Source organism: Prenolepis imparis, unplaced genomic scaffold (genome assembly GCF_030444845.1).
Source record: "Prenolepis imparis isolate NDT839.2.m4 unplaced genomic scaffold, iyPreImpa1.0 SCAF_3, whole genome shotgun sequence".
NCBI classification, from domain to species: Eukaryota; Metazoa; Arthropoda; class Insecta; order Hymenoptera; family Formicidae; genus Prenolepis; species Prenolepis imparis.
The window spans coordinates 12747217-12770789 of NW_028141161.1; the positions used below are offsets into that span (position 1 = coordinate 12747217).

A 23573-nucleotide genomic window follows, 5' to 3' on the forward strand; every position below is an offset into this window, starting at 1 on the left:
GCACAATTATGTAAGTTTAAAAAAGTTAACAATATCTTATAGTTATTATAATTGCTTTTACTTAAAATAATTGAATTGTTTAATGAAAACTATATGTCTATCATTTTTAGATAAAAATGTCCTACTTTTTTCAGTTTGTGAAACATTAAAATTAAAATAAAAAATAATTGATTATATATATATTGAAAATATAAAATGTAGCTAAACGAGATTTTTAACACAAATATTAAAATTGAAAAAAAAAAGCTGAGACATTGAGAGATAGTTTTTAAGAAAGCGATATATTGTTGACATATCTGTCAACAATAACATATCTGTCAGTGTCGGGAATCTCTTTGCTTTTCAAAGCTTTAAGCTTTTAGCAACGATCGATTCGTTGCCAATAACATTAATATAAATCATATTTAGGATAATATCGATATATATAATTTTTGTATGGACCAGATACGTCCTTTCTAAATTACAATGAGAAAGACTGCGGTGTCTCCGGTCTACCCTGCGCAGGCGCACTAAGACGCCGGCTCTGGCGGGAGGTGAATATCGTAGTGGTGGGAAGCGTCTGCGGAGAAGGAACATATATACTCACGCATCGCAAATGTATTCAGTCGCCTCTGACCGGCTTTGGAGTGAGGTTCGGATTGGTGCCGATTGTCGGAAACGCGCACGCGTGTGACAGTACAAGAGAATAGCCACCGGTGCCTCGTCGTCTTATACTCGCGCCGATAATGAAATTCATCCCTTGCCTGACACAGTACGATAGTGGCAGTAGCAGCGGTAACAGCTGTAGTAAAAGTAGTAATAGTAGTAGTCTCGTCAGTGGTGTATCGTTTCGTGACAGCTCGAGGAAAGCGAGCCGGACGTATAACCGACGAGAACACCGGATACAATAGAAATAGATATACACGCTTACCGTGCAAAGGCGATTCACACACGACTCTTGCGAATTTACGCGCGCGTATCCGTTTTGCGCGCAACTTCACGTTATTCGCACATTACAAATTCGTCGCGCGACAGATAAGAAGAAACAGCGAAAAATTTTACAGGAAGTGTAAATATAGTGAAAAATAATATATATTTATATATACGATAGTCGATATTTGAGATAATCGAACGTGTCTTGTCGGAGAGTGATCGGAGTGAGAAGTGCAAAACAAGTGTGTTCATACGATTGAATCTTTGGATATTCATCTCTCACGGATATTAATAAAATGGAATTGATGCAAATGAGAAACTCGATTTACTCTGCTCTGGGAGAAAAGCACCGTCTTACCCGGAGCTACACTCCCGAGCGGGAAGCCCTTCGGAACAATGTCTTGCCGACGTATTGGATTTTCGACAAGATTCAACTTCGGGTTACTTGTCAGACGTCGTCGCCGAAACTCGACGCTGTCGCGAAGGACGACCTTATGGAGGACGAGAAGAAGGAATTACAGGCGGACGATCCACGTTACGAAGGTACTTGTGTACATACATATATCAGAGTATCATATCTCCCAGGTTCCCGGCGCGTCGCGGCGCTCCCTTGATCCGGAGCGCGCGCGAGACGCGACGCGGCTATTCTCGGCCGGTCGTCCGCGATCGATGGGATCGCGGAACTGTCGGAAGCCGGCCGGCGCGGCGTTCCACTCGTGGGGCGCGAATCTCTTCCTCCTTATTTACCCCTCGAGTAATATTATATATACATATATATATATATATATACGGGACGAGAGAGAGACCGTTTCTCTCGGTAAAGGGCGGGGCGGCGTTATACATCCGGCTCGAATTACGCTCGATTACGAGATCGTCCGCGATACGTGGAAAGTCACGAGAGACTTTCAGGTCTCTAATTTTAGAATTTTTATCTCGCCGTTTTTTAACTTTTTGACATAATCGTCGCGAACTGGAATTTAATCGACGATTGAGATATAAAATAAAGAAGTATAACTATGTAGAAAAATTATGATATAGAGATGCAAGTGACGTGAATGACGTATAACTTTTGTAATTATTTTCGCGTCGATAGTTCATCGAACTTTCCTACCTCGACTTCCATTGAGTTTATCGGAAATCGATGGAAATGAGTACGACGTGTGCGCTCGTTTGTAAGAATCCGATTTAGCGCTCTTTAAAAGCTCTTTACAGAGCGTGACAGAAGATTGCCGGCAAGACGTCGCGTTGTTTCTCGTGAACGGAAACGAACGGATGGAATAAGGGGCTCTCGATCTAGGGGCGATGATGCAAGTTTTATTTACACGAAGAAAGAAAGAAGGCTACTTCCCTGTAGCCTTTTCCAAAGCAAACGCGACGTGAATCTCGCGACAAATCTGTTTTGCTCATCCGATCGATGTCCCGCTTCTTCCTCGTAAATAATATCAGTCGCAAGGAAATGTCAAACATGCTAATCCAGGATATCCAGTTTAGTATGAAAATAGACGGGGAATCTTGTCGCTCATGTTCGGGTTCTTTGATTTCCAAAGGAGAATGTACGAGAAATATGCGCTCGGCGGGTCTTTTACATTTCGATCTTTCAGGCTTGTCCTTCTTATCTATTCATATAATCATTCGGAGGAAGAAAGGAGGAAGAGTATTGTCCCATTTATTTTTCCATCTGAAAAAGGCTACGAATCATAATTTTACCATCAAAAATAATAAGATATAAATAATGTCTTATCTTACAATTAGGTAGTCTTATTGTTAGACTGGTCCTGAACATATGTAAAGCTTACATTTTTTTCGTTATTTGTTAATTTAGATATATGTATTTAGAACTTTACAAACTATTAGTATGCATTTTTCTTCTATACTAATTTTGAAGTCAGAAACAGATTCTTCTCTCCTCTATTTTCAATTTTATAATAAATATAAAATTAATATAAAATTCATTTATATCTTCATGTAACTGTGTATGGAGAAAAAAATATGCATTAATTTTTTTTCTTCGAAAATCACGAACGTGCAATTTCTTTGAAAACCATGACTTTGCTGCCAAAAAGGCTTTTACCGTAATTTCATTTATTTCTGTAACATATTTTTTCTGGCTTACTTTCGAGAATTGCTATTTTTTTCGCGAGTGTAACTTTGACCCGATTTTTCAGCGGCATGCCGATGCGGCATGTTACTGTTTGACACGCGGATGAGTGATAAGGTCGGTTGACACGATAAAAAATAGTCGTTCACTTGGCGCGTGTTGCGCTTTCATCGATCAATGATAAAAAAAAGCAGTGCGTGATCTTGGTCTTTTTAATCGACAAAGCAGCCGAGCGTGTCAATTTTTCGCCATACCGGGCGCGGCTTTTCGTACCAGCTCACCCTTAATTAGCATTCGATGGAAAAGTTGTCGGCTCGTTATACGCTCGAGCGTATAATGTTCGGCAGAAGCTGGGCGCACACACGCATACCTACCTATCTCTATCTACCTATCTAAACTTGGACCGGTTTTTCGTTTCTCGCGACTTGCTGTAGGCAGCGAGGAAGACGTTCGATTGGTGATCGTGTCGCTCGCGCGTTGCGTGTGTTGTACATTTTCGAAAGTTCGGACGAGAGCGGCTCCTTATCAGATCGCTCGAATAATTTCTCTCCGCCGTCTCTCTGCGCAAACGCATTCGGATACACGGCGATTTTGTACCGCCGCGTCGGTGAAATTGCTTTTCCTAAAGGGGAAAGACCGTGATAGAGTGTCCAACGTCCTGCATCCTTGGACCCCAAGTATCGTGCGTGCACGCGCGAATAAACGGGATAAATTCCGATAGCCGACGCAACTCAGGAAATTAAATTTAATGTGTGAACGCGCAGGCTATATATTAAAAGTTATATTTCGTCTTTATTAATATCAGATAATATATATGTAGTAAGTTATGCGATGAATAATTTAGATTACAGTCCATTAGTAATAATAAATTCAATTCAACTTGTTTATAAAAATGTTGGAAAATAATTTTATATTTAAAAAATAGCATTTTCTCTCTCGTTGATTGAGTTTTTTATTTATTCAGTTTCTATCTCTTAAAAATCTTGCCCGCTGTAAATGCTGTGACACTGACCTAGTCTCTATAACGTCATAGTATTAATCTCTATATATGTGTGTGATGCTATGTTACTGACCTGTCTCATCTATTTACATGCAAGCTGCAATCAACTATATTTAAGTATCGACAACGGTGAATCAAATCATTAAAAGATAACGATTATATGTAAAAAATAATACTTTTTATCATTTTATATAATCTTATACTTTACACATATAGGTATTAATTTTTTATACTACACATATATAATCTTTTAATCTTTAGTTAGCCTTTTATATAATTAATCGAAATCAGCGTGATAGTTTATGAGAGATAGAAAGATTAAAATATTGTCTGCGTGTTAAATAAATTAATTCTATCGTTATTTATATCGTGAAACTATAAAATCGAAAATGGTGTCAGTGGATCAAATGAGAAAAAATCCAAGATCAATAATGTTTAGTTAGATTGATTCTTAAATTTAATTGATAGCTTGAGAGAAAAGTTTATTATGTAAGAAAAATATCCTTATCTTTTGTTTTACATATCCTATCAGTGAAAGCTTTACCCTGCAAAGTATAAAATTAACAAATTCGACAATTAGTCATCTGCCACACATGGCGATATTATAATTTATTGACACTGGAATGTGGCATTCGATTTTGACTACTGACTTTACTGATATGAGTGCGAGTACGAGTGATACTCGAGACATCAGAATGCCTTGAATATAGATAGCATTATTCGTGATCCTTTTGTACAGGATATATGTTTTGCAACTCTTAAATTTCATTATTTTCTACTTTATTTAATTTTCTTTAATTTATTCTTATATAATAAATACGTTTCGAGCGACGGGTTAAGAAAGTCAAATATATATTATAATGAAATCTTTTCTTTTCCATACAACTTTCTCATAGATTTTAATTATATATTAATGAGAGAGCGAGAGCACGTCTCTTTTTTTACTTTTATAAGGAATTGAATTTTTCATAAATATATCTTACATAGCAAACAATTACATAGTTTCGTTTCTCATACACGTTTGTTTGCTTGCGCGATCATTTGTTGTCCGCGTGATCGGAGCTATGAACGGGAGCAGTTTATCTTTTTTCATCCTGAAGTTGGCGAAATAATCTTTATTTGGGTCTCAAGGCTATTCTAAGGTGATCTCCCACTGGTTACCTTTAAACTTCCTCGCGAAACTGTCAATATTACCCAAAATGTATGAAATTAGGATAGAAATACTATCATAAGATACACATAATTTTTCAGCTGTATTTATTTGTGTGAGCTTTATATTTATTACATATTTTTAAAGAAGTTTTTTTTATAAGCTTTTTAATAAAATTATTACGACTTCTGATATTAATAAGATATATTACTTAAATAGTAAGAAACATTACATTTAGTACTTTTTCTCTCTTTCTCTCTCCTCTCTCTGTTTTATTTTTATAGAATTCTATTTTCTCCATTTTCCTTCGTTTTTCTTTTATGTTGTAATTTAATTTTTTTTGCAACTCTACCATTTTTTTTCTTTTTATTATTTCTTCTTTTCATTTTTTTCTTAATAAACATCTTTATATAAATTATTTTAAATTGTATGCATTGCATATTACTTTTATTCCAAAGTAGATCTTATACATCTGTCTCTTTCTCTTTAAGATTAAATAAATACTATCTTCTATTTTCTCTCTAAGAATTATCTCATTTTTAGCATGTCTTATTTATCTGTGCTGTTATGAAATGAATCGATTATATTAAATGAATACAATAATTATCATTATTTTATCATAAATAAATCTGTTTAGAAAAATAATTGATACGAATATATAATAAGAACTATATCTGTAATAACTTAGAATATTTTTAATTAAAGGTTAAATTTCGGATAAATATCAGGATAGGAAAATACCTATGCTAAAATCAATAAATATCCGTAGATTAATCTTTTTTATTGTGATTCACGCACAAGTTGCCCGCACACGTCATCTCTTTGTTTTCCATCTATTTAGATGAAATTGCAATCTCGAATTCCAACACATTGGGATACACACACGCTAGAAGAAATGAATCATCGTGTAATATAATTGCCTGTTCCGCATATCTTCGATATAATCGCATTTTATTTAAAAATTACTTTCGTTGCTTAGATCTTAGATTGAACCTTGAAAATCTAGTATTGGATTGACCTATATTTAAATCTGCATTATAAAGAAATCAACTACATTATATAATCCTATATTCCTTGTTCTTCATTTGCTTTCAATTTACGTATTTTAAATATTAAATAAACATAAAATGTGATATTCAATCGATCGTCCTAATTAATAATTTTTAATCGTTTTAATTGATTATCAAGGAAAATATCGGTAAATGCATATACAAATTGTACGTATCTATATAAATGTACTTATGGAGAAGCAAGCTGTACCACGCGTTTCTCGGTTACAAAATACTATATAGCAGATTAAATTAGATTGGAAAAAGATGTTGGAAACTTGCTGAGGCTACACATGCTTGGTTAGAAAGTAACGTTAAGGATTGCATATATCTAATAACGAAATGTTCGCAAAGAGATTCTTAACGATAGTTTGCAGCATCATATATATTATAAGTGAAAGAGAATTTAGAACATTTTTCTTTTGCAATTTTCTTTGCGTGCATCCTTCTTGCACCTTTAAAAGACATTCTCGAGCGAGCATTGCACAGCTTTGATGAAACTCGATACGTAGATAAAATCTAAAAAAGATATGCAGATACTTTTTTCGCAATTTTCAGTTGTCGCACATCGCACCTCGAGGTGTGAAACTACATGTCGAGCTGTCAGTTTCTTATCGCGGTGATTTATGTCTTAATTTAGTGTTACTCGTACTTTCTTTCATTCACATAGTTACACACACACGCAATTGTGACGTCGGTATTGCGAGCATTGATGTTTCGTTTTTTCCATTCACATTTTTATCGTATCCTATCCTCCTTCTCACGTTATTTTAACCGCGTTACTAATATGAATTGTGCATGCATATAAAATGTTAAAATATAGTAATATGTTGTAAATAATATGTTATAGTGCCTCATCTGCGATTATAATAATTTTTGACAGTTATCTGATTTCTGTCAAGAAATATTAATCGAAAGATAAGGTATTATAACATAGTATTTACAACACTAAACAACACGAGCACGCGCTTCGCGTTTGTCCGATTTTACGTAATAATTTTATGTAATTTTATTTAATTTTGTTTTGAATAACTGTCAAACCCTCGCACTGACAGCTGCTTTTGAATATAACACACAACTCGAATTGAAAAGCCAATCAGTATCGCGGAAAAACGATAACAATGTTAATAACATGCCTTTTTTAGAAAGGGATTGTACACTTGATGATCACACAATCTCCATTCATATTTGCAAATCCATTAATCACATTATTATTTTATTGTTAATACATGTGATAATGCCCTGGGCCCTGGCATTATGATACGTGTTATAATTCCACATGTTACATTATCACGATGAAGCAAAGTGTTGTAATTTGCGGCGACAAGTTAGGAAATAAATGCATATTTTCGCGATTTTTCGTGAAATCGTTAAATCGCTGAATTCGAGAAAAAAATCTGTTTTTGACATTTACGTGAAAACTCAGTTTTTATAAAATAGCGACTGTCAGTATATATTTTTAATATATTAATGTTAATGATGCTTTGTGATAAATATTATTTAAGATTAATATTTAATTTCAAATTATCTTAAAATTTATAAGTAAAAGATAATCGGAAATATTTTTTATCATAAAATTTTAATAATATTTTTTATTGTGAAATAATGCTCGTAAAATTGGAAATTTGATTATTTGATCAAATATTTAACATATATATTGAAGACTTTGATTTCATTAATTCAATTTTATCAGTAATTTAATTTCATTGATCTCATTCTTTTATTAATTTAATTTTTGCGAAGCAACATGTTGCAAAGTTTACATATTCTTAGAATCAAGCCAAGATTAACAAATTATTCGTCTGAAAATGATATAAAATCACGAATCTTAACTTTTGAGCATATACATATGTAATTTTATTAATTTATATAACGTAAGAAAAATTTTTATAAAAACCTTTATATTTAAAAAATTATAAATATTGATCTTTCTTCTTTTTTTCCAGAAATACGAACTGAATTGACAACGACCGAGGAAGAAACGGAAAAATGGGAAAGTAAAAGGGAGAAAGATTGGATAGAAAGGAGAAAATATGACGAAGTGGATGACATAATTGCAGAAGATGAAAATAAAATGTATCTCCAAAACAAAGATATGGAGAACAGGTATAGTTCCTTCTCCACCTGCTGGAATGACTGCTCATTGTCGCGCATTTCTAAGAAGGCCGAGGAATCCAATGATCGCGAAACGTGTTGTTCCGAATATCGTCGCCATCAGGTATTCACGCAAAAAGAGTCTATGGATCGTGTGTGGAACGTGCACGACAGTTTGAAAGTTAAGATTGAGCATACGTTCGACGATTATTGCACCATTGAAGACCATGTTGACAGTAAACCGACGCTGGTAAAACTTGAACAGGCACCGTCCTGGTGTCTATTGGGTTTGTCAAGAACTATGTCGAGAAGAAGCCTTCTGAAAACTCCCAACTTAGTCAGTAGTTCGTTTCTTCCTGCGGCACATTCGTTGGTGAATCCGCTGATGAATTCGCCGGCAAATAATTCTTGTCAAGAATCTGCTCGAACTCCCAAGAATCTTGAAAGCGATGGCGACTCACCGAGATCAACATCGCCACAGAGCTCCGTGACAGACGAAGAAGAGGTTTTCCGAAGCGTTCGGATAAATAGAGAATTGAAAAATGAGAAATTGTCCGATTACATATCGGAAGCGGCGGCATCGGCGGGCAGAGACTCGTTACCGAGTGACGACAGACGGAGAAGAAAAGAGGAAGATCTGCCGACGTCAATCCTTGAGAGCGACATCAGAAGACACACTCTAAGTGATCACTGTTACCATCAATCCAAAAGTATGCAGTGGTTAAGACGAGAGACTTATTCCGAAACCGGTAAGTGTCTCAATACACTTTGATATCTGGAATTTTTCTGTCGAATCTCCTCGGAATTAAACGAGGAACGATCTCTCATTAAGCTTTTCTGGTATAATAAATCTATGATTTTATTTGGATTTGAGAACTGCTTATATAATATTTAACATCTCTCAGCTGCGCGACTCGCAGAAATTTAGCGTATAAAAATATATTCACGATATATGTCGTGATAATTAAATATACATTTACAAGTTTAAGATTAAAGAAGTACGGTTATTTTATCCATTATTAAAAAACGAAAAATGACATTTTAATAATAATATTTATATAATAATAATATATAAATATATATAATATAAAATTATATATAACAATTTTAACTTTTATTCGACAAGCGGATTATTTTTTTCTTTTATTCTTATATTTTTCCCTATTTCGATTACACTCGCAATTGTCGAAGTTAAAATACATGATAAAAAATAAGTTGCAAAGAAAAAAAAAGCAAAATAGACGCGCTAGTAAAAATATCGCGCATTCAATACGATATCGAGAATCGGGGCGAGAACATGCTTAATCGAGTGCAGTCAGCCAAAATTCGGGTACCCGAGCATAAGCATTATATTAATCGCTAAAGACTCGATTATTCGCGTCATCGTGCAAACACGAGCGCGAGTGCGACGACTGAGAAACTCGTTTCGTGCGCTGAGGTCGGCAGACCAATATCCTCGGGCAGTAATTTATTGCAAGAGAAGAGATCTCGTGAGAATTTCGTGCCGCGCGCCGTGGAATTGATTCGTCAGTGCGAGGAGAAAAGGAAAAAAAGAAAAAAAAAAAAAAAATAAGGAAAGCAACCAGAGATAAAGAAAACGCGCCGAGAGAGTGTTCCGCGTCCGATAAAGCACAGATCGTCTTCGAAATAACGAGCCGCGGCCGGGATTTCGCGGTGCGTTACGCGGTATAACGCGTTTCTTATTAACATTGCGGCATCACACGTGTATCACCTTCATCACCCGTGACGCAGATTCATTTTAACGTCTTCGCGGTCACAATTATTGAACGGCACGCCATCGATCACGCGTGTGAATAATGTATATATATTGTGCAATTTTTTTTTTTTTTTATTTATCTCTCACAAGCACCTCTAGTATTATGCAAATTTGCGCCGGAACATTGATTGTTTCGTATAAATGCAGTTTATTTACTCGAACGCGCCCGATGGATCTTTCGGAGTTTATTTTCGTCCCTTTTACGATCCCCTTAAAATCTGTTTAACTTGTAAATGCTATGCTAACCGCACCGTATGAATCTTCTATGAATTTTCATGCCGGAGGCGCTCGATGGTATTTCTAGGACTCGAAGGATATATTTGCAGTGTATTCGCTCGAGGTGTATTTCAGCGAAACGGTTACCGTCTCGCTAAACAATCATTAAATGTACGATGCGTTTCCGCGCACGACTCCGGTCCTTCACTGGAGTAGATTTTTCTCCAGTTGGTGTATAGCATAGAGCCTCGTCTCTCTCTCTCTCTCTCGTGGTACAATCGTCTTCGATGGTACAAGATGAAAAATATCGAGCGTACTTGTGCATTCTTTCAAAATACCGCAGATAATAAAGTCTGATTCGCGCCGCATCGCCATTCTTCGTGTCTTGAGTCAATATTGACGAAGGATGTTGCACGAGCGTGCTTGGCAGCATCGTAAATGTGACTTAATTGCCAGCCTCTCTCGGCACTGTTTCTCTCTCAATGACACCAATGATTACTGATTACCATCGACAACGGAGGAGCGAGAGATTGATAGATTGCCGTAGACGATCGCGCCGTCGATCCGATCGTTGAAAGGTTCCTCTCGACGTATCTTCACGCGCCTCGCAAAATTGTGTCGAGGTCGGGAAAAGTTATCTTATCGATTTATACATCACGAACTTTAAAATCTCTAAGACGGCGGTTTTCTCAGAAATATCACAATTGTTCAGCTTTCTGAAACTGACAAGTGAGCTAACTTGAAATTACATCATAGCGAAAAATAATAAAGAAATAAAGAAAATCCGCAATTTATAAGTACGAAGAGATTCAATGCATTTCGAGTTTTTAATCTTCAAAGTTCATCGAGGCATATAAATTTTAATAAATCATATGAATCAAAATTTCCGACAATAAAATGCAAATATTGAAAATTGCTATAAAAGCATCTTGCTTTACTATCGGTTAGATAGTAGTTCTATCGCGCGATAGAAAATGTTGGAAGAAAAAAGGAAAAGATTTAATGATTGCATGACAAATCTTGAGATATCCGGCGATATTATTATCGTTATCGTGAGTCATGCGATAATTCCGATTATTTTCACGGTTTTTCGCGCTTGCAAAGTATGGCGCGAATTTTTCTCGTAACAGGCGCCGTTCCATCACGTGTCGCACGATACCGTATCTAACTATAATGATTCCCTGCGAGAAGTTATGCACTTGTGCGCGCGACTTGCATAACTCAAATAAGCCTCACGTATAATGATTAATTTTTTTTAACAGATGTTTTTTACTATTTCTCATGAAATATGAGCAATAATATGCATGTATTGTTTGTATAAAACTTTCAAAGTATTTTATTTGATGAAATTCAAAAAGTAGAAAATTTTCTGTCTTCAATAATCATCAAATTTTTTGTTGAGTCAAACCATTTTGCGCATCGAGCATATAGTATACGCGATAAAAATAAAAAATATTAATAAGTTCAAAAAATAAATACTAATTTATGTAGAATCTAAAATTTAAAAATGTATAGAAATATGTTCCGTTTAATAATAAATAAGTATGAAAATAAATTTCGCAAAAAATTTTTTTATCGTTAGAAAACAATTGGTAAGAAATTAAATATTTGTGTTAAGTGTAAAGTTATATATTGTTTATTACTCTACAATTGCTATATCTTAAAAATATGTATATAATTGGTTTTTTAAACGCAAAACATATTAGGCAAATATCGCGAACACGAGATTAAGGGATAATTTTATCAAGAGTGAGCGTTTTTCGCGCGATTACGTCTGTAACTAAATATCCGTAATGTCCGCGGAATCGGGACATACCTTTCGTAAATCATGCTGGATAGTATTCCGCGCGCGTAAATTGCCACCAGCGTTGGAATCCGCGGTGCGACGTCGTCGCTCGGCAGGAAAACCGTGTTGTTTGCTATCTGTGAGAGTATGTTGCACCACATGGCGACATCGTCTATCGGCCGCGCATATGTATGCATATACGTATATCCATATGTATATATACATGCGAGAGAAGTTTATTGGGCATGCGATGTACATACACGCGCGTGCGGAAGAACCACGTGTGTGTGCGCGCGCGCGGAATGCACATACACACGTGCTCGCTCGTGACCCAGACACGTACGTGCGTCGGCTCGTAAGATGATTACGTATCGCCGGCTTTTGCCTCTCGCTCGCAGCGGTACTTCGCCGATTACGTAGCATGATCGGCTCTCTTATCTCTTGTTTTGCGTAGGTGTAGCAAGATCGCATTACTTTTGGCGGGAAATAAGACAGGGAAATATATATCTTAGAATCTGTATTCTGTGCAAAGTCACGTTTAGCCTTTGATCGATCATTATAGTTGTTGTCAACATTTTCTATATTTTTTCTTCTTTATTTTTTCTGTCTCTGGATCGTCATAAGCTTTAAGTGCAAAGTTATTAATATATCATATTTTATGAAAACAAAACATGCATAAAATATGATATATTAATAATTTTGCACTTAAAGCTTATGACGATAATAATTTTAATTCTATTTTAATATTCTATTTTAATACTAAATCTTATGTCACGTGAACATGTGAAAAAAAATGCATGTTAAGGTTATCAGTTTAAAATAAAATCAGATGTAAAATAGAGATCCCAATGAATAATGATGACTAATGTCGGATGTCGCAATCTTGCAACATTGTCGCGATTATGGCCTAAGTAGCAGTCATTACGGAGATCTCGAGAAGTGTATGCGAAGCGCCAAATGCGTTTTATAAACAGCAAGACAGTAAGACGAGAGAGGAGGGAAGAGGGTGTCCGAACTGCGGGTTCCTTCAAAGTGCCGCGCTTCCTCTCGGCTCTCGGCTGTTTGATGAGCCCACCATGTAGTCCAATAGGTCCAACCAAGACGATGGTGGCGGCGTGTGACCGGACACGTCGTAGATCCGACCTTGGCGTTGCCCGATCGTAATTGATAATTGGCGAAATTCACCGACGTACAAGTCGCCGGTTTCGATCGGCCGACCAGAGGTCAGTGAAACACGCAGGTGATTGATCGGACGGACGAAAAATTATACTTTTCGACACTCTTTCACCGGTAATTTTGTCCTATATTTTTTTTTATTAGCTGCATATAAAGAGCTCGCATTCCACGTTATCAGGCCGAGATTCGTGACCTGAACATTTGGCACGAAATAGACAGATATTTTTGTATACCGACTTACGAACAGGTAATCGCGATCGTAAATTATTCGGCGCGTGCGATTTTGCCGTAAAATGATTTTTACTATGCTGCATGCATAATCGTCTCCTTGCGTCCCAATGAACCGAACGAGATGACTTTAACCGCGGATATCGATTCGCTCCTCCTATCCTCTATCCTCTATCGGAATCCGATTGACGCGAAATGGTGAGACACATTGCGTATGCAAATAATTAATTCTCGATTTTTACGTAATTCCGGATTACGACTAAACGACCTCGCTTGTTTTTTTCTGCCTGACTGAAGCATCGTCATTTTTTCGTATCTTTGTGGACCTTTGCATCTCCTTGTCTCTCATTTATCCGGAGGGGTCACATTAATTACTTTTTCCCTTCCTGTCAGATTATCTTATGGAGAAGATATGAAGCGATTAACATTCAGCGCATATAAATTGTATGGTTTTATTCCGTTTTCATTCACTACTTTTCTTAATCACGATCTCAATAGATTTTAATTCATATCTCAAATATTTTGATGTGTTTTTTTTTAAATATATAAAATGTTTAATAAGCATTTTTATTAGAAAATTTGACGTACATTAAGTGAGCCATTTACGAAAAGTTCTTAAATGTGCGGAACATATATAGTATATCTTAATGAAAGAATTACACAGCCTCTCTCTTGGTCTAACAGTCTAACGTCTGACTGATGCGCGCTTGTTCTACTTTAGAAAGCTTCAAACAAATCATAGATTGTTCTGACATACAGATAATTAATTAAATTAATAAATTATATCATACATAGTTTAATTCATCTTGTTTTATTATAATTATCCGTAAAGTTAATGATAAACTGTATTAGTTTTTTCAATTTAAAGATTATAGATTTATTCATATTTATTTTTGCTCGGTTTGCTATGTGCAGTCTATAGATTGGTGTTTATCTCAATGCATATAACTATACATCGAAACGACGCGTTGCTTCGCGCCGTGTGGTTTCTACCAGCACCAAGTTGCTTTCGCATAGCCGAGGAGAGAGATCGACGGAGTCTGCGCTCTCGATCGCGCGGGAACTCGAAGGTCGAGCTGTACCAAGTGACGTCAACCGATATATAGCCGGCCGGCCGGCCGGTGCCGGTTCGCCGGTCTGCCGATCGCCGCTTGCGGTCAGGCGTGGGACCCCGTCGTGGTGGTTTAAATGGTCCCCGGAATGCGGTTAAGCCTTTTTGCCATTCGCGCCGTAGTCGCTCACCGGTACGGCAAAGGAGAATATTCAACGCCGTATCGAACGGGCGCGTAGCCCCCTCGGCATCTATCTTTTTAGACACTCCTTTTACATCTCTCCGACAGCTAAATCTATTTTTATTTAATGATGAATATAATTTGCAATATAATCGTTGCGTAGGAAGAACGGCGCTCGATGTGTTTCAGGAGAATTCGGAATTTATTCATAAATACGGAAATATGTTACGTCAATGATGAGAAATGACAATTTGAGAGAGCGGAAAATCTATAAAACTAGTAAATCTCTGCTGTTACAAAAAAAAAATGCTTATTGGAATCTAGTTTATTCTTATTTATTTGTATCTTTTATCTTTTATTCTGTCTCGCTCTTTCTCTTTCTGTTTCTTTAAAGAGCCTTGGAGAACGTACGACTTAACATTACGAAGTTGGAGATACTCCAAGTAGAGAGATGCGAAATAAATTGTAAACTAAAAATTGGCGATCGCAAAACTTTCTCAGAAAAATGAATCTGTCTTGTTACATTGAATCATGTGGCGAGACAGACCCGACCTGTACCAGGATGATTCATCACTGAGAATTGATTCCTGGCGCATGTTAAAGGGAAGCATTTCATTTTTAATCGGACAATTGTCCGTAATAGCTTCCCGCATAGAGGCAGCAATTCTTAATATTACATGTGATATTTCTCTTCACTGCTTGATGACCATTTCTTGCAATTATTTTAAAAAATATTTATTGAATGTGCGGATATTATAAACCATTACAATTATAGTCTTTTAAAATTATAATTTAAAAATTATAATTATTTATTATATTTAGTTTCTGGGGAAATATATATAAATTTAATCTTATATAATCATTAACAAGAAATTCAAACTGTGACTAATGATTTATAAAAAACGAGGAAAACATATAAATATTTATCTCTGAACTATTCGACCAATAATTATGCAATTACTTTTTTCTGTGAATTTCCTCTTGCAATAAACTCTGACATAACTTGCAAAGGCTGCAATTGTGTGAGTCTCTGGCGCCAAGCGCTAACGCCACTGATTACACGAGGCCTTGCGAACACGATATATATGCAATAACCAATAGCGATAGCAACCGCGATAGAGCAAGCACAGTATAATATATAGTAAGAGCTAGGAAATTCTCGGCTGGGACGAAGAGGGAAGATCGTGAAATTCCACGAACTCGAGCCGACCGCTCGATCTCGTGTCTCGCAAGATTAATCACTAGGTGAGGACCAGGATAGCTAAGTGACCAGCAAAAAACGAGTGCACTTTGTTTGTCGTATCAAGATCGCATCTCAGGATCTTTTGATTAACGTTGGCTGGCGGATCGGTTTTCAGCCGGACTTTTCGCCCATTCTAAGCATAGCCGCGTTTGCGTTTAGGTTGCTTTCAGAGATAATTAGTATGTGCGATACTTTCCTGGTCGTTTAAAAATTATGCAAAAAATGTTTCTTTTTTTTTTTTAATCAATCTAGATATTATTGCGAGAAATAAACGCAAAAAAAAAAAAAAATAAAAGAAAAAGAACAGAGAGATTATTCTCTGACCACATAATTATTATGTTCATGTAAAAAATAAATAAGAAAAATAAGAAAAATAAATAAGAAACGCACAATTTGATTATTAAAGAATCCATCGGAGGAATTTAGTTTCGTAGCTACTTGAAGCCGGGTATTTCTCGCGCACGCAACTTGAATCATGCGTCATCTCGCACGATTTGGTATCGTCTGGTGAACGTATTTCAAGGAAGACGCCGACTCGTCTTACGTCTGAAGTCGCCTTCGTGGTATTCGCGCACACGCAACCCCACCCAGGTTCTTTTCCCATCGATAGTATAGTGGCCGCGCCACGTTCGCGTTCCCCGTTTCCTCATGCAAATTTCTCCTGCTTAAAGCTTCCAGGAAAGTCGCGCGTTGGAACGCCGCTACTTGCGTCGCATCCGAATCGGGATACACGCGCTTCCGCGAATTCACGCAGCGGTCACGTGCGTGCTGCTATGCGCGTCCGAAAGTCAATTTCAATTTCGCAGAAACAGGTGAAGAACGCTGCGCGTAGCTTTTCCTCTTTGTCGTCATGATGAAAAAAGAAAATCATTTCGCGTGAAAACTTTCGGTTTTTTAAATTTGCAAATTTTCATTATTTTTTATTTTACTCCTTTTCAATAATTTCGTGCTTTTTCAATGATGCTGATAAATATAGATATCTGTGACAAATATCAATGACCAATATTTTGAAATTTAATTTTATTATTTAATTCTTCAATGATTTAGAAAGTATGTCCATATATAATTCTGGCAATTTGATATTTTATGAAAAACGGTGGAGGTCTCACAAAGTCAACGATTGGTTGGAAAAAAAATCAGACGTTAATAGAGGCGAGAGAATAATTACACGGTACTGAATGTACCCTGACTAACGTTATATTGCGAAAGCCATCGCACGAAAGTGAAGAAAATGTCAAGCGGTCCATTATTAAAATACGTATATAATACGAGCGGTTGACGTGGGTTGTATTCTAATATCATTGAACTGCAGTTTCACCGTGAACCTAACGCGCCTTCTGGTTATTGCAAAACAATTTCGCTTCGCACTAGCGACCATATATACGCAGAATTTGACTTCTTGCGAAAATATTTTAATATTCTATCCAAGCACAAATTGAAATCAATTATTCTCTTATATCTGTGTCTATCAATCAATTCTAATCATTATCACACATGGTTATTATATTTTAGATATTCTTTTATAAATAATATAAATAATATAATATTTTATAATTATATGTAATATTTGTTTATATATAATATTTGTTTTCATTAATATTTTTATTAAAAGATTGAGTTTTTTTCGTTTTGTTTTTTCTTGCAACTTTCTTAATTAGTATAAAGACTTTATTTAAAAATTTAATTTTCTTCTAATTTTTTTTTATAATTTATGGAATATAACAAAATGCGATTCCTTTCTCACTTTCACAGTCTCTTCCTTTTTCTTTTCTCGTTCACTTCCTCCTCCCACTGGCTATAACTACGCCTTTCCCTCGGGAGCAAGTGGGTGCCTATTTTTATGCTTGAGACTGTACGTAAAAGCGCATCTCCGTAAGATGACGCAATTCATTCATTCATTAACTGTGGCCGCGTGGGAGAGACTGCAGATAAGTGCCGTATAGTAAGAGCGCCGCCTGAAGTTGCGCTTAGGACTTTCTAACGGGAAAAGAATTTTTCCGGAATAATAAAACAGTCTACTCTTGTAAAAGTTATCGATTTAAAGGTTAAATAAATTTAATTAATTTACGAAATTGTTATATATATGATATTTTATAAATTAATATTTTACAAAAAATTTTATGTCGAATTGCAAAGGTAATTTTCTTAAGTTGGTGCCGTTGCCAATTTTTCTATAGTGTTAAAATTATTGAAAAAGTCGTTAAAATTTATTTTCGTTACAAGAGAATATTTATACATGACTGTGAGTTAAATTTACAGCCGCGATACAAGCTAATATCTGCTTTGCATTGCTCAAAGTAATATTCCTATCAAGCGGGCATCATTATAATTTTAAATTCGTCATGTAAGTTATTTAAATGTTATTCCAAAGACTTAGATAACAGTATAATTATCATTTTCAGTCGAACCACAGATTTATCAGTTATTCCCGCATAGAAACGACGCGTTTCAGTTCACATACCCGTTTCCGGTCGGCGTGCAAATGAAAGAGAGAGAGAGAAAGAAATAGAGAGAGAAAGAGAAAAAGAAGACTGGTCTGGTCAATTAACTAGGACCTCCTACAATTAAGAGGCCGAGTCGAATGTCCGAAATGTCAAACCGGCAAAATCTGATTGAGAATGTTGGCCTACTAACTCGTTAATGACGATTTGGCAACTTTTTTTCTGAGAAAGGAGTTCAACTTTCCCCTCCTTTCTTTTGATCTTAACAATTATTCTGAAAAAAAAAAGAAAAGATCCACAAAAAATATTTATTTTTAATGATTTGGTTTATAATTAATTCAACTTTACTTTAATTAATGAAAATTGTATTTAACTCTAAAAATTAATTAATCGGATAAAAGTCTTTCATATTCTGTATATTGTTTTTCGAAGATAGAAAAAAATATCATTGAGAAGATTTTGAATAATTTTAAATACACACGCGCGGGTAAGTTTTAATTATTTTAGTATTGAAATTGAATAGATAGATTTTTTATTTAATTAATTATATTATTATCGATCAATTAATTATTCTTGGCAACGTACGTATTTTATGCTCGGAATCGTTTCGAATTCCCTCATTGAAAGTCTTTTCTTTTGACCGGCTCGCTGTTCTCTCATTCTTATTGCATTTCTCATTCAAGGCGGTATGCCAGTCGCTTACCTACTCTCTAAATAGGTGAAAAGCATGGAGAAGGGATGCTAAGAGACAAATAAGGAGAAAGACAGAGAAGTAGATATAGTGAATGTGACGGTAGCAACAGACTCACATTTTCTGTGAATAATTTACGCGATCAGAAATGCAGATTCTTCGTTTTTTTCTTGAGCCATTAGTATGCTTTGGAAATGTCGAGGAATTGTTTCTGTAATCATTTATCGACAATCATTGTGATCACGATGATTGTCTCAATATATTTTATTTTGTAGAGAAAAACCTTATTTTTTATCATTTTATAAATACGTGATTACGAAATTGGTTATTACGAACCTAGAATCACATAAATCTCATTCATAATTCGATTCTTCTCGCGTTTTGATCCGCAACACATAATTCCGCGCGTAAAAGGCGCGCGCCTGCTTAACGAGAGTGAGTCATTCAACCGCACTTTCTCGCGGACAGACGAGAAAGAATCATCCGATGATCGTGATGCTAAATGCATCGTTGATTTGCGGCCAGCTATATCGACACGTGGGAGTGTTCTGATTGCATCTGGCTATCGGAACGGACGTCGACTATATACGCTCCTACATGCCCTCTCTTTTCTCTTTCTCCTTCTCTATATAATACCGCTCGTATATCTCATATCTGCCATAAGATATTTATCCCCGCCTTTCTATACGATATCTCTGTTTATGATTGTGATCCGTGTACGAGGGAACGCATACGAGCGACAAGACCTCCTAAGTCTAACAATAAGTAATTGCATGTGTGCTGTTCACCGATAGATGGGAACGTGCGTTTGATTTGATTAGATATATTTTAAAAATATATTTTAAAATCATTTAATATTTTGTTTTTAAATGAAACAATTTCTTTAAATCATTATTTTCAAACAATAAATTCTTTAAATATCGCTAGTAAATTAATGAAAGGATCAATATTGAAATAATCGACCAAACTAGCACAAATTTTTTACTTTATTAAAAGTTACATATGTAACTTTTAATAAAGTAAAAAATTTGTGCTAGTTTGGTCGATTATTTCAATATTGATCCTTTCATTATTTTCAATAATCTCTCTTTGAAATATGCTCATCATTAATCGCGACAATAAATTGAAATCTTTACATATATATATTATCAAAGTATATAATGTGTATAAGTTATTTTAAAAATTAATTTTTATGCCACATAATCATGCAAATGACGATCAAATTTTCAATTTAGTATCTTTTTTTTGTGACAGAGAGAACAAGTTATTGAAAATTATATTTCTCTCTAGACATAATTATATATAATTATATACAATCAAAGAATATGAGAGAAATAAATTCTCATGCAGTTTACATAATACAAAATATTGTATTTATGTATTCGTTATTATTTTGATGTTAATTGTATTCCCGAGTTTGAATCCTTTTGCGCGATAATCTTCACTTTCGTAACTGGATTGAATGACTCGCGATGCTTACACGAAGCTCGAACGTGAAGAGATTTATGGCTTCGCCTTATATACGGGTGATCAGGAAGAGAAATGTATCGTCACGTTTGCATATGTAGCTCGAAGAAAAGGATTGAGAGTACTTTAAAATATAAACAGCTTTGCAACACGCGTGTGCTTCTTGCTTAAATTCCAGCAAGTTAATCGCAAATTTGCGGAAAATTTAGAAAATTCTTTTTACATGCACGCGCATGCAAAATCGAGGAATAATTAGAAACTTTTAATAGATTATTGAATTTTATAATTTTTTCAAAAAAATTATTTCCGATCTTAGTTGATTAATTGAGTTTCACTTTGCTAAGTTTATAATTGATGTTGTAAAATGTCATTGAAAGATCAGGAAATTGTGAGAGAATTCGATGATATGTAGAAAGTGTCAATTCAACGAATCGCGAGAATAGGAGTTCACTCGGGTCATCAGAAGTAGATCATCGTTAAACGAAGAATCTCTTCTCGGCCTCGCTTAGATCTCTAAATATTGTATGTGGTGCGGGAGAAAGTGATAATCTACTGAATGACGAACCGCTCGAAGGGAAGTTCGCATAGGTCACGGAGATGCGAATATTGCATATATCTCGATGTAATCGGACGTTGTTATCAACACGCGGGTCGTCTGGGTATCGAGGAACTTACGTGGTTATCGCATGAAACACGAAACTCGAACATCATCAGCGTGTACGAGAAGTTTTATCGACGTGGCAGAGAGAGATATCGCGCGATAGTCTCTTGCAACCCTTAATTGTACATACGTGTTATTTTCTCCGATTAGATTATTTCTTTTCCTTATCAAAATATATATCTATGTTTGCTCTTGTCTAAACTTTTCTATTCTTAACTAATCAATCAGCAATTCTCAAACATGTATTAATACGTAAATTGGGTTGAGTACTTAATTTTATCTAAACTGAGAAAAAATATTACATATTCTTTTCAAGTGTAATCTTATTTTACTAGTTATATGTTTAGTCTTTATAAATAGATATTCAGAATTATTTTAGCAAATGTCATAATATGAAAATAATATCTCTCTTTTTTAATAGCACTATAAAAAAAATTTCACGAATAATTAACACTGCTATTTCAAATTCTAAGGATTAATAATTTCTTTATTAAATTTTCTTTTGTCGATTAATGTTAAGAAAATTTTTATTGATTTATATTAATTATGATTGCCATATAAAATAATTCGTACGCACATATCAAGTATCCCACTTCTAATAATTTGAGAAGATCCTATCTGTCCATCCATACTCGCGCGCTATTCTCGGGAGAGTCGCTAGAGAGAGAGAAAAAAAAAAACTCATGAAAGAGGGAGAATGGAAGAGGAGAAATGTCACCTGGAAAAGCGCGGGAGTACTTTCACCCCGAAAGGATCCACGCCCAAACTCTCCCCTAAGCGGAGGCGTCGCGCTCAATACGACGACGCGGAGAGGAATCCCTCTCGTCCCTTTTCCCGTCTCGTTTCTCCCTCTCCCTTCTCCACTTTCCTTTATCGACGTCGCGTCGCCTATCTCAATGGGAGAGAGAGGAGAGACGATCGATTCGCGTCAACGTACTATGTACTATGGCCTGCTTACGCGAGAGGAGAGCACTGACCCCCAAGGTCGTTCTTACGCGGCTGCACGTGCTGCCGCGAATTGACGTTGCCCCTCTCACCGCTTTTCCCTTCTCTTTTCTCGTCGGTCTCGCGTAGAGTACTCGCTCCGGTGGTCCTCGTCCCTCTTCCCTCAACCCACCATCGAGATCTCTCGCTGCATCAGCGACGAGACTCCGCTTTTGCGGCCTCCTCATTCGACGATGGCGCGTGTGACATTCACGAGATACCAAGATCACTCGTAAAATTCCGCTACGCGTGTCGGAGGATATCGATAAAGAGAGACAGAGATCCCTGATAGGAGGCAAGATGAAAAGATTTTCAGCCAAGTCAGGTGGAATCCCTCCTCGCTTTCGTGACATCATCGCGCGGCTCTCTTGATCAAATAATGCTAATTTTATCTAACGTTATAGTGCTATATACCTGCTATTTATATGCGAATAAGATATATACAATACCGCGACGTAAAATGACATGCGTCATCTGCAATTTGAAAGGAATTATCGACTGCGATATAGTACTGACATGCTAATTAACCAAACAGTTCTTCAGACAAAGAACCTTGCTTCTTCAAAGATCGCCGGGAGGAAGCCGGATCAATTTCGCGGCGAGCTAACGTTCTCGCTCCTGGTTCTCGGTTATTCATCACGCGTCTTCGTAAGACTCAATCAGTACTTTAACATTTATTGCGAGGCGGGAGGCGTGCGATTATCAGTTAATGAATTAACCGCATAACGAGTGACGGTAGATCAGTATGGCGTTCCTCAGGTCGGTAGTCAACGATGTCCGCGTGATATCGCACGTGCATAATGCACGCATGTACATGCGAATGCACGGAGATGCAAACGTCATAAATTCCGCTGCGCCTTAGCGATTATTAACATATATTCTAACACTTTAGTTGTGTGCGGGCATCGACTACTTCCGCGTTCTCGACTCGCGTAATTCCTGCTCACTTGCACGCAAACGTGTATGCATATATAGATGCACATGCGCTTTTACGCATAATTAAATATGTTCCGGAATGATGAGGATCGCGAGATGTCGCGAAAGATCTGAGGCGTTCCCTTCGAGGGATATTTCTGCACTGATGTCAATGACCGTGGAATTTTTTATTCGATTGTAATTTATGTTAAAGATTAAAAGAGATATGATATATTATGTCATAATTCTGTTACGAAGAGGAGAATGAACTGGAAAAGTTTTTCGCCAGAGATATTTAATTTGTTAATTATTAAACACATCTTTGTAATTAGATTTAAAAATTAATTAATTAATTTAAAAATAAATAAAAAACTACTTTGAGTGCTTATTAATTAATTTAAACTATCATTGAAAGGAGTTGGATCGCAGATATTATAGAGGCGCTGGAACAAA

The 23573-nt window shown here is 36.0% G+C and overlaps 1 protein-coding gene across 1 annotated transcript in view; it reads left to right on the plus strand.

The window, feature by feature from the left end:
- The first annotated feature begins 593 nt into the window (after positions 1–593).
- The window catches only part of Myc (bHLH transcription factor Myc), a 34839-nt gene continuing 11859 nt past the window's right edge, over positions 594–23573 (plus strand). Inside the window, exons 1-2 of the mRNA XM_083034134.1 lie at positions 594–1455; positions 8156–9052. Of these exons, the coding sequence (XP_082890260.1) occupies positions 1209–1455; positions 8156–9052 (1144 nt within the window). The 5' untranslated portion in view covers positions 594–1208. The remainder of the gene's footprint in view (positions 1456–8155; positions 9053–23573) is intronic.